Raw genomic sequence first — 11,625 nt, 5'->3', positions numbered from 1 at the left:
CCAACATTTGTGAAACTGTAAGATTTACATGTGCATTCACTTTCAACTTGCATGTGTTTTAATGATTTAGATGATTAAATCATGATCAATGATTAAATCCACTCTTTATTACCCTCTTTTACATCTATGCCTCCTTCTTTGACACAATATCTCTCCAACACACACACCCAGACACACAGACACAACCACACACACACACCAAAGGTTATAAAGGTAATCGCTTTGTGTAAATGCTTCAGACAAGCAGGGACAGCTCGAGCAACACTGCTGTTCTCCATCCCAGCCAAAATGTCACAAGATTATTCGTATTATGGATTTTCCTACATGAATAGAAATGCACAAAACAACACAGGCAACACCGTGGCCCTTAGAAATGCGGCAGACATCTCCGTTATCGTGGTGTACTTTCTGGTTGTCCTGGGGGTCGGAGTATTGGTAAGTTTTGCAATCCTTCGCCTGATCATTCTTTAAATCCCCTGTCTCTGTAGCTCTCTAACAGTTTTATAGCTTTAAGTTTTTTTGATCTATGAAATTTTCTGTTAATCGCAATAATGAATTACATTGCCAAAGAAAAAAATAGCATTTCGTTTTGTGTTAATTTGAGAGGCAACTTACTAAGTAACAAAGGTGTCATTTTTTACTAATCATCATTTTGCACAGTTATAGATTCTTTCTCAGCAACCTCGTACAATAGCTTTCCACAGCAGATCGCAGACACATATTTCGCATTTCATAATATTTATTTATCTTTTACTGTGATATCTTTAAATTGTGTGAAATCACCCACAATTTTAAAAATAAGAATTATACCATACGAACAAAATTACTGAGCCACGTAACCATCACACCTACAGGAGCTGCTAGGCCATGGAAATACATCCTATGAAGTGCCCAGTTTGCTCTGATGTTAGTGCCACAGGAGGGTTATGCCTCAGGACTCAAACTGTAACCCAAGCTCTGTAACTTTACATGGTCTGCTATTTTGTAGCTGAGTTGTTGCTAAATGTAATATCTAGGAGGGAAAAAACTTAAGTGCCTAGTTGCAACACTGGCATTCTATTACACTGCAGTTCTATTATTTTAAAATGACTCATTCTTCCACAAATATTTTTAAAGCACATTGTATGGCTAGGTGCTTAATTTTATACACCTGTGGCAATGGAACTGAAAACTTAAGAGTTGTGGCCTGATACTTTTGTCCATATATACTGTATGTGATGCTTATGAACAGATTGTCAGAGTAGTGTGTTGCTATTTTGCACAGATTTATTGACCATCAAAAATTGTTCTATTACAGGCTATGATCCGCACCAACCGATCCACTGTAGGTGGCTTCTTCCTTGCAGGGAGGAGTATGGTTTGGTGGCCGGTGAGTATCTTTCCTTGGCAGGCTCCTTTACTTTATAATCCATGCAAAGTAATTAGTTTTTAGTGTTTTGTTCTAATAGATGGAATATAATGTGATTAAGGGTGTCATAATAGAAGAATTTTATGAATTGTCATATTTTTATTAGAGCAATCAAGTGTGTAAAACCATTTAGTACTTATTTAGTGTGCTGAGTATATGACCTTTGAAAAAAAACCATAATGGATTCTGATTGAATTCTAATGTTAAAACAAAGCTACTAACAGACTGAACTGTGCTCTCCACAGATCGGAGCATCGCTGTTTGCCAGCAATATTGGCAGCGGCCACTTTGTAGGAATCGCTGGTACTGCTGCAGCTTCAGGAATAGCCATTGGTGGATTCGAATGGAATGTGAGTAACTGTTTTTGAGCCGGTTATATCGCTTCTCATGTATTTCTTGTGCCTGATACTTTATCAGTTATCTTTCTCAGGTCAACTGATAGATTTTTATGAGAGCTCCACCCTAAGGACGATAAAATGAAACAGGATATCTGATTATTTCTTCTATATTTGTGTTTTTCAGGCTCTTGTTGTGGTCGTCATTCTGGGATGGCTCTTTGTGCCCATTTACATTAAAGCTGGGGTAAACAGAACACTAATGCTACACACTGGCCTTAAAGTTCCTTATATGTATTAATTCCCCTATCCAAATGGGCATTCATAACCACTGTGTTTATCTACAGTGTGAGTAATGAGTAAAATCTCATGTTTTGTGGATGTATTTAGATCGTCACCATGCCTGAGTACTTGAAGAAGAGGTTTGGAGGACAGCGAATTCGCATTTATCTCTCTGTTCTCTCCCTCTTCTTGTATGTCTTCACCAAAATCTCAGTGAGTCCCTCCAAGAGCTGCAGAACACACTGTTCCATTTGTGGATGATCTTGAATAAAATCCTGCATTTTTTTTACCCTTCCCCATATAGGCAGACATGTTCTCGGGTGCAATTTTCATCCAGCAGGCACTTGGGTTGAATATCTACCTCGCTGTTATTGCACTTCTAGCGATTACGGCACTGTACACTGTCACAGGTTTGTACACAGGAAAAATACACTTCCTTTTCTACGGAACTTATACATTGACATTTTCCTCATAAACTACAGCAAGAAGTGCTATCTACAAAAATTATATTATGACTGGGGGTAAAGTCTTCCCAAGCCCATATGGGGCGATGTAGACACATGCCACATACACACAATCTCTTTCTTTCCTCATTGTTGGTTTATCTTTGCTGAGTTGCTGTGGTTAATTGCCCATGGACTATGATAAGCCTGAATTGGCCTTCTGTTGCTGTTTTGTAACAACAGATCCACGATTACAGAATGAGTAGTTACATAATGACATGATGAGGTGATTTTTGTTCTTTCAAACAAGTGTAGTCTGTTAGTTGTGATAAAATGTCAAGATTTTAGGTGAAAATGCTTACAGATTGATAACATCATATTTTTTCCCAGGCGGACTGGCAGCAGTGATCTACACAGACACTTTACAGACCATCATCATGGTTATTGGATCATTCATTCTCATGGGCTATGGTAATATGATGCTTTTCATACAAATTACCTGTTTGAAATTTTAAAAAATAAGTCTAATTTTCATATGATTTTCCTTAGCTTTCCATGAGGTGGGCGGCTATGTAAACTTTGAGAAACTTTACATGCAAGCTGTCCCCTTAATCACGGGTAATGTCAGCGCAAACTGCTATGAGCCTCGGCCGGACTCCTTCCATATCTTCAGAAATGCAGTTACAGGAGACCTCCCATGGCCTGGTCTTGTGTTTGGACTCACCATTCAGGCTACCTGGTACTGGTGTACTGATCAGGTGAGTAAAGCAATGAGCAGGATCATTGGGCACCTCAATAGTTTTTAGCAATCATTCACAACAAATCTGTGGTCATAAACACTGACTCAGCCAACTGATTTCCTCACATGCATGTACATGCACATTCATGCCCGTTCATACAGATTTTTTTAAAACAATATTCAAAAAGCAGTCTGCAGTGAGAGGATAGCCATGCTTTTAGTTTAGACACTGGACACTAACATTGGATCTCAGTGAGAGCCTGACACCAATACATGTGACATAGAGCACACACAAACGAAACATTATGGTATATCCATTTTCCGTTACAGAAGAAGATGATTTGCTTCTTTGGTTTACTCAGCAAACATTTTGAGTTCAACCACAAAGACTGAAAGTGGTTTGAAATCCATGACAACCACTTACCCACCCAATCTATCATTCAGCCAAGTCCCCCTTATGCTCAGAATCAATTGGCCAGACTGTTGATTTAAGCTTGATTTATAGTACTGTATTACTACAGCCTGACGTTCAGCTTTCTAGAAATGTTCATACACGTTGCACCAATGCAGACATCAACAAGGTCTGCATGGTAGTAATATGCCATGTAAATAGAGTATATCGATTAGCATAAGGATAATACATCTGCTAAACCAAAGAGACTGCAATTGTATCTAGTTTGCTCACAATCCTAACACGAACACCATATGTTGGGTTTTTAATTTTCATAGCTCTGACAATTCAAGTAAAAGCAATCACTGTTCCAAATGTAGTCAGTTTATTTTCACACCAGCTCATAAGTACAAATGTAAAAATGCATTTTTTTTATGTCTGGATTTATAAGTGATTACACTACTGTTGTTTTATACATAAGAGAATTAGCCAGACAACAGGACCCTGGAATATATGCTCTTTGAGGTGAGCGTTTTAAAGCAACCACGAGAGTCTGACATATTTTTTGGCGGGCCAATATTAGCTATTGGCTGTTCCAACAGTTTCAGCATTTATAAGGCTGATGAATTAAATTTCAAAAAGTAAAGATGATCACAATGCACTCTGTAACATCCCTGCTGGCAATACAAAGTAAACAAGTAAATAGCAATACATAACAGATGCTAGAGAAATTGGTTTATGTTTCGTGTCTCTGAAGGTGTATCCTGTGTGGATACAAATAAATTAAACGCGCCCATAAAAACCACTGTTTTCATGATAGTTGATGATTTCGAGATTATAACTTTTTATTTAACACCATGCACACAAAGCCTGCTCCAATGTCACTGGACAAGAGGGCTCAGGAAAGCAGATAAAAGCTTCTAGTACCCAAAGTATTTTCCTTGACTACATATTCTACATATTTTTTTCTAAAAACATGTCTCGTTGAAGCTATTGCTCTTGAATGTTCAACATATCTATGATTTACGAAATCTTAGTTTGAATGTACTGTTCTACAAGTATAATATTTTGCATTGAATCTCAGTGAACTAGAAATAACAACTACCACCAAATTTAAAAGTACAGTAAATGTGCGTAAAATGATGATACCTGAGTAAATGTATTTAGTTGCTTATGACCACTGAACTGTATTCCCATTATTTCCTAATTGTAGGTGATTGTGCAGCGCTGCCTCTCTGCCAAGAGTCTCTCTCACGTTAAAGCAGGTTGTATCCTATGTGGTTACCTGAAGCTGCTGCCCATGTTTCTAATGGTTTTCCCCGGGATGATTAGCAGGATCCTGTACACAGGTGAGTGTGGTGTGTGGTTTTAAGAGTCTGTTACATGTAACTTATGTAGCAAGCTTACTGGTTAACATTATATTTGTAGTTCATGCACAAAATTGTTCAGTGCTGACCTCACACACTGTGGATTTTCTTGCCTTTAATCTAGATGTGGTAGCATGTGTGGATCCAGCTGAATGTGAACAATACTGTGGGACCAAGGTGGGCTGCAGCAACATCGCGTATCCGAAACTGGTCGTTGAACTCATGCCTAATGGTTGGTGACCTTTGTCTTATGAGCTGTTATAAATAACTATAACAGCTTCTTTGCTTATCTTTCCTTTTCTTGATCTGTTACTCTATTTCAGGCTTGCGAGGTCTTATGCTGTCTGTGATGCTGGCCTCTTTGATGAGCTCCCTTACCTCTATCTTCAACAGTGCCAGTACTCTCTTCACCATGGACATCTACACTAAGATCCGCCGCTCTGCTAGAGAGAAGGAACTCATGATTGCTGGCAGGTAAAACACGTTTTTGTCGTTGTGTCTGATACAATGATTGTCTAAATTGCTGAATACTGATTGCATTTGTTTCAAACGTCTAGAGTTTTTATCTTGGCCCTGATTGGTGTGAGCATAGCATGGATTCCAGTGGTGCAGGCTGCCCAGAGTGGTCAGCTCTTTGACTACATCCAGTCCATCACCAGCTTCCTAACTCCACCTGTTGCAGCTGTCTTCTTGCTTGCCATCTTCTGCAAACGTGTCAATGAGACTGTGAGTTGCCTCCTTTGATTCAATATTCTTGTTTTTTCCTTAAATCAGATTTTCAGTGTGTTTTGTGCACTGACATTATTTTTCCCATACCTCTGAGATTTATTGAAGAACAACATTTGTTTCTATTCTTGCTTTGGGTTACATGAGATGATTGGTACAAGTCTCATGTCTGTACAGGAAATAAGCTGGAGCCAAGAGCTGGTTAGCTTATGTTAGCTTAGTATATGGACTGGAAATAAAGGAAAGCCTTTAGAGTGCTTTTTGTCAGAGCCGCTCTACACACAAGCCAGTTATCCTTGTGTATCATTTCTGAAATTTCCTGCTTAAAATCCTGAAAGTCAGAAAGCTTGTGAGGCCAAACTTTGATGCTCTGCATTCATAACTTCTGGTGTGTGCAGACCTTAAGAATACCAGCATTTTGGGGAGAATCAGTTTTAGGTCAGTAATTTTCTACCTGGTCCTACGTTAGACCAAAAGTGCCTCAAATGCTAGTAGGAGCATGTCATGGTGGTAGCTTCCTAATATTTGTGCAGCAAAGAGTGGTGTTGACATGATCAAATGTACAGCAAGAAGGATCTAGCCAAAATTATTTCTTTAAATACAATATTTTGGTAATATCACTCACTTTGCTTGATTTCTTTAGACTGATCTTTGTCCTTTTTCTTTCTTTCTCCAGGGGGCCTTTTTTGGACTGGTAATTGGACTGGTTATTGGCTTGAGCAGGATGATTGCTGAGTTTGTTTATGGGACAGGTAGCTGTGCTTCCCCCAGTAACTGTCCCACTATCATATGTGGAGTTCACTACCTTTACTTTGGGATCATCCTGTTTGTCATCTCCTGCGTCATCATTCTGGCAGTGTCTCTCATGACCAAACCCATCGATGACAAATATGTAAGTAATAAATTATTATTATCATTATTATTGTTGTTGTTGTTGTTGTTGTTGTTGTTGTTGTTGTTAGTATTATTATTATTATTATGTAAATTAGGGCAGAGCATTTACTCCAACATAACTATGGTGTTTTGGATGATTGTCGCCAAAGCTCACCTGCCCACAACACTTGAGGCAGCCATAGATCAGCCAATAAGCAGACTTGAGTTGATCTCACTTGGTTTGTAGTGACACATTTTGGTTTGCTTGGAGTTCACTATTATGATAGTACAAATACATCTGTGAGAGTAAAAATTAAACTCTCATTTTCATACACACACACAGACACATGTCATAGCAACTAAAAACACCAGCAAAATCAGTAACTATTCTCAATGTGCTGTAACAAACACCAAGAAGCTTATCTACCTTGTACTACAGTGAGAGGGCAAGCTTATTGTCTAATTCTGCACTGCACTTACATGTTACAATGCGTCAACAAACATTGTACAGAACATTTATGTTCTGTAAATCTTTCGTGTCAGTGCGTTTACTCACTCAAAATGATTACAGAACTTTGCGTTAACCCCTTAAAGGGAGCAGCTGAAAGAATAAGACACAATATTAAATTGAGAACCCCAATGATCAGATGAGTGAGGACTTGGCAATGGTGTGGAGGAAGAACTCCCTTTTAATCGGACAGCAGAACCAAGATCAGGGAGTGGCAGTCAACAGCTCAAGAGGAAAGAAAAGGCATAAAAGAAGAACGTACAACCAGGATAAAATGCAAACTACAAGAAAGCGCTGACAAATGTTAATGCCATAGAACAGCAACATAAGAACAACTGAGGAGTAAAAAGAGGAGTGCAGCTCCACAGGCAATTAGCCATTTAAACGGCAGCATCTACACGTGAAAAACTGCTCAAGTCCGGCTTAAGTCCTTACTGGTGGTCTTCACATCTCCTCACGCTGCCACAACTAACTGCAGAGGACAAAGTATTGTTGTTGACATCTTTTAGGCATTAGGCACAAATTGTATGTTTAGCTGATGGTAAGAAGATATGTGCAAATTCCCATTTTGTACATTATTATATTAATATTTATTGACTATATTATTATTTCAATGCAAACAAACTAAACATGTGATCTATGCAGCATCTTTGATGTTTCTACAGCAAAAAAACATACTGCAGTCTGAATAGTAATTTCGTAATAACAAAGTGAGTCATCACCAGTCCCTACAACCACATAGCCATCTAGTCAAGTCTTTGCATGAGTCAACATTTAGTAAGGTATTAAGAAGCACCCCATAAATTGACAAATAATCTATTTCTGACCATGTGTTGTGTCGTTTGACTAGCTGTACCGACTGTGCTGGAGCCTGAGGAACCGCACGGAGGAGAGGGTTGACCTTGAGATGGAAGATTGGGCTGATAACCAAGATTCCAGCAGTGAGGACTCAGACGGTAATGAGCTCACGTACCCAGCATACATACAGAGTAAATATGCATCCATGCACAGACACATGCAAACTTTCATCTTCTTTGTTTCTTCTTTTGCAGAGGATGATGAGCCTGGCTTCTTTAAGAAGGCGGTGATGTGCTTCTGCGGCCTGGAAACCAAGAAAGCCCCCAAGCTGACTAAAGAAGAGGAGGAAGAGCTGCAGAAGAAGCTGACAGACACCTCAGAGGTGCCTCTGTGGAGGAACGTGGTCAATGCCAACGCCATCATCCTTCTGTGTGTGTGCGTGTTCTGTCATGGCTATTTTGGCTAAGAGTCAGCTGATTTCAACTGCTCTCCGACACTCTAATTTATACAAATATAACAAACCACTCATTAGCCCTCAACACTCTAAAACACAATCATGCACTTGTAAACTATATTATAATGTTTAGCCTTTGATGTAAAATATATTTTTGTAAAGCACTGTGCTTTTCATTAACTCGTCCTGGTAGATCACACTGTAATATATGAACACATATTGCACTTACTGTAAAACATGTTAAAGTTGTGTATATTCATATTTGCATGCTACCCATTGTACCTATGAGTTTTCTTCCTCGTCTTAACGGAAACTTTCAAACAGCTCACGACAGGAGCTGCAGGTTTGCATTCACCTGTAGAGACCACTCTCACACAGTAAGCGTTATGTAAATGTGTGGTTTCATTTGCAACACACATTAACCACAACACGATAAAATGAGCTGCAGCACACGCTTGTAATCTATTTAATTAATGATTAATCTGCAAGTTCAAAGCCAAATTCCAACTAAAGAAATTGTAAAAACGTCATGAGTGTCTTTTGTACTTTCGAGTTTACACATGAGTGGGGCAAAGGGGAACAGAGCATGTCTGTTTTAAAATTCAGGATGCTGTCTTTTGTCAGTGAAGAAGGGAGACAAAATAATGTGCAATACACCAGCAAGCGGTCTGTTATATAAAACCAACAAAGCACAGCATGGGAGACACTTTAAAATTCCTCGAATTACAGTGTGTGCTACCTCATTCCACTTAAGCTCTGTTTCCTGATTATGTGTGCTCAAAGTCCATTAGTGCTGTCACTTCTTGAATCCACACACCTTACTCTGTGTTGTTTTAGGTGTTAATGAATAAAAGCATCTCAGGGATGAAGGGCTGAGAATCACTCAATAGTAATGGCTGACTAACTCTACTGCCCTCTAGTGGTTTATTCTTGTTTCTGTTAAAGAAAATGTAAAATATTTGTTTTCTCATTGTTGTCATTTGCCTAAATTTTTCTGCTCTAACTGAGGATGAATTCCATTCGTATTGCTCAGTAAACAAATGTTAAATTTCAAACAAACATGTAGTACTACTTTTGAATTTACCAGAAGGCCTGTGAGTCATTCCCATTAACTCTATCTTATCAGTAACTCTGTGGTTAATGTGCACTGATTGCAGATCACCAGCATATGAACGGTTGAATCATTTATGATTGTTTGGACTTTCAGGCTTTGTTCCCTTAACTTGTATATCTTTTACCTCCAGCTTACTCTTCACCAGGTGTATATTACTTTATAGCTCCCTGCAACTAATCTCTGGCAGATCCAGAGAACAGTAACTAAGCCTAAAAAAAACCTAAAACAAACCAACAACCTGAGGCAAAATATATGCTTATCTCACTCCCTCTGGGGAGAAGAGTTTTTTGTTTTGTTTTTTCATTTTATTGCTAGTGTGCAAACACTGTCTGTCGATCAGCTTTACTGCCTGTCTGTGACGAGGAACTGGAAGTGTTTGACATTGTTTCAAAGCTGCAAACAAAAGATTGAGTGTATTGTGATATGCAGCATTGTATGACACTGTGCCTCTGTTTAAGGAAAAGAAGAAAAAGCTTAAATGAAATAAATTATCTTCAGTGTATCAACCTAATGTCCATTTAAAATAAGGGGGAAAGGGCTTGTGATAACAAATGCTTGATAGCACTGTGAGCCCTTGAGGACTGAATGTGCAGCACAAGACTTATACAAGTTGTGTGATTAAGTAACTATGCAGCGACTTTGATGAGACATGAGCCTAAAGGTCTCTGACAGTGCCACCTTTATGCAATCAAAGGCACTGGTTATGACTCTCTATAAATCAGTACCTAACTGATACTGAGGACGACAAAATGTCTCCCAATAAGCTTCACAAAGCTACTGAATGATTATGTCTGGTTATGGAATCTTTACAGATATATAACAGGAAGCTATATCTGTGACCAACACTCAAATGATACTGAGTGAAAACGGCACATATTTGTTGTTTTGTAAAAGTGCCAATCAGCGTTTGACACAGGAGGAAGAACACAGGAGAAGACAAAGGTGGCTTAGACACGGGCGCCATCTAGTGGCAGAAGACTCTCACTACACTGGATGAGCACGCCACACAGGTACACGATATTCTGCTCATTATAAACTTCTGCAGGTTTAGGGTACACTCAGTTGGGGTTTAACATGACATATGCGGTGTAATTCTGTAATTAGCGTGACACTGGCTGTATTCGCACCCCGCACCCATTTTACTGTAAACTGACATGAGTGGAAGTGCTTTCTAATGAGTTTGATGTGTGTACTGGATGATATCCTACAACTACAAAATCATCAGGAGAAACAATCTTCATCTTTCATTCTCATATAAAATTATTTTAAGGCTGAGTTACCAAACACATCAGAGATATTGTACCAGGAACGACATCATTTCACGTCCACCTCTTCTTATGTATTTGAAAAACAAGTATTATTAAATTTAATTGTGAATTTCAATGGTCAAAACCTCCATGTATAGAACCAACAATCAAGTCAGTTTAAAAATGCTTCAAAAGTTTTTCCCAAAATCGATTTTGCTAAAGTTTCTTCCACCTCCATCTGTGCCTTTGCAGAATTTTCTCCTAGCTTTTAACTCTGTGTTCACTGACTGTCTTCTGGTTTTTAACAGCCTCTCTACAGATTTTAATTTGAAGGACTACCACAGGATGTGCTGTTGGTGCCACCACCAGACTGTGATTGATTTTCACTCACTGGTTTTTATTTACTTATTACTTTAGGTGTAAAACATTTGAGAGGCGTTATTACTTCTTGTCACTTCAGTCCTTCAAAAATCCAACCGAATCAGTTTCGTCTCACACAATGAAATTAAAGAGGGAGGAGAATTTAGCATCTAGCTAATTCTACAAAAGAGGTGGGGGGAGCACAAAGGGAGTAACATTTTTAAAGTGGCACATAATTTTGAATACAACTACAAATTCATTTAAAGTGTTTTGAACAGATGATGGACCTATGCATCATATGTTCCTAAAGTTATGTTTTATCATAGTGTGAAACATCCTGCAAAACATTACTTAACTTACTCATTACATTAACATTACTTAAAAATACCAGGCAGTTTCTTTCAGGTTACACTGGATGGTGTGCAGTGCTGTTTATAGCTAAACACTATATTGGACAGATGTAGATGAGCTGTGGTGTTCATGGTCTGTGTGAGGCTACATTAAGTTTAGCAGACATAATTTTATTAAGGTGATGATACTGATTAAATTCATCCACTGAATATCATCTTCATACAAGCTT

General features: G+C 38.6%; 1 protein-coding gene across 1 annotated transcript; it reads left to right on the top strand.

Moving 5' to 3' along the window:
* The first annotated feature begins 288 nt into the window (after positions 1-288).
* LOC116322453 (sodium/glucose cotransporter 1-like) lies at positions 289-9,938 on the top strand. The gene is made up of 15 exons (XM_031742522.2): positions 289-435; positions 1,298-1,369; positions 1,654-1,758; positions 1,931-1,990; positions 2,134-2,238; positions 2,330-2,435; positions 2,859-2,939; positions 3,018-3,226; positions 4,812-4,947; positions 5,090-5,197; positions 5,289-5,439; positions 5,523-5,691; positions 6,368-6,583; positions 7,923-8,028; positions 8,125-9,938. The coding sequence occupies exons 1-15, from the start codon at positions 289-291 to the stop codon at positions 8,334-8,336; spliced, it is 1,983 nt and encodes a 660-aa protein (XP_031598382.2). The 3' UTR covers positions 8,337-9,938.
* Positions 9,939-11,625: the final 1,687 nt, after the last annotated feature.

The sequence above is a fragment of the Oreochromis aureus genome, linkage group 7 (assembly GCF_013358895.1).
Source record: "Oreochromis aureus strain Israel breed Guangdong linkage group 7, ZZ_aureus, whole genome shotgun sequence".
In the NCBI taxonomy this organism is placed as follows: domain Eukaryota; kingdom Metazoa; phylum Chordata; class Actinopteri; order Cichliformes; family Cichlidae; genus Oreochromis; species Oreochromis aureus.
The sequence above is the reverse complement of the archived record's forward strand: the minus strand, read 5'-3'. Positions and strand labels throughout refer to the sequence as shown.

Excerpts from the sequence above, each read along its gene's own strand:
- LOC116322453 (XM_031742522.2), top strand. The coding sequence starts at position 289 with ATGTCACAAGATTATTCGTATTATGGATTTTCCTACATGAATAGAAAT. Across the intron at positions 3,227-4,811 it reads GGTACTGGTGTACTGATCAG|GTGATTGTGCAGCGCTGCCT; the intron begins GTGAGTAAAGCA and ends TCCTAATTGTAG. Across the intron at positions 6,584-7,922 it reads AACCCATCGATGACAAATAT|CTGTACCGACTGTGCTGGAG; the intron begins GTAAGTAATAAA and ends TCGTTTGACTAG.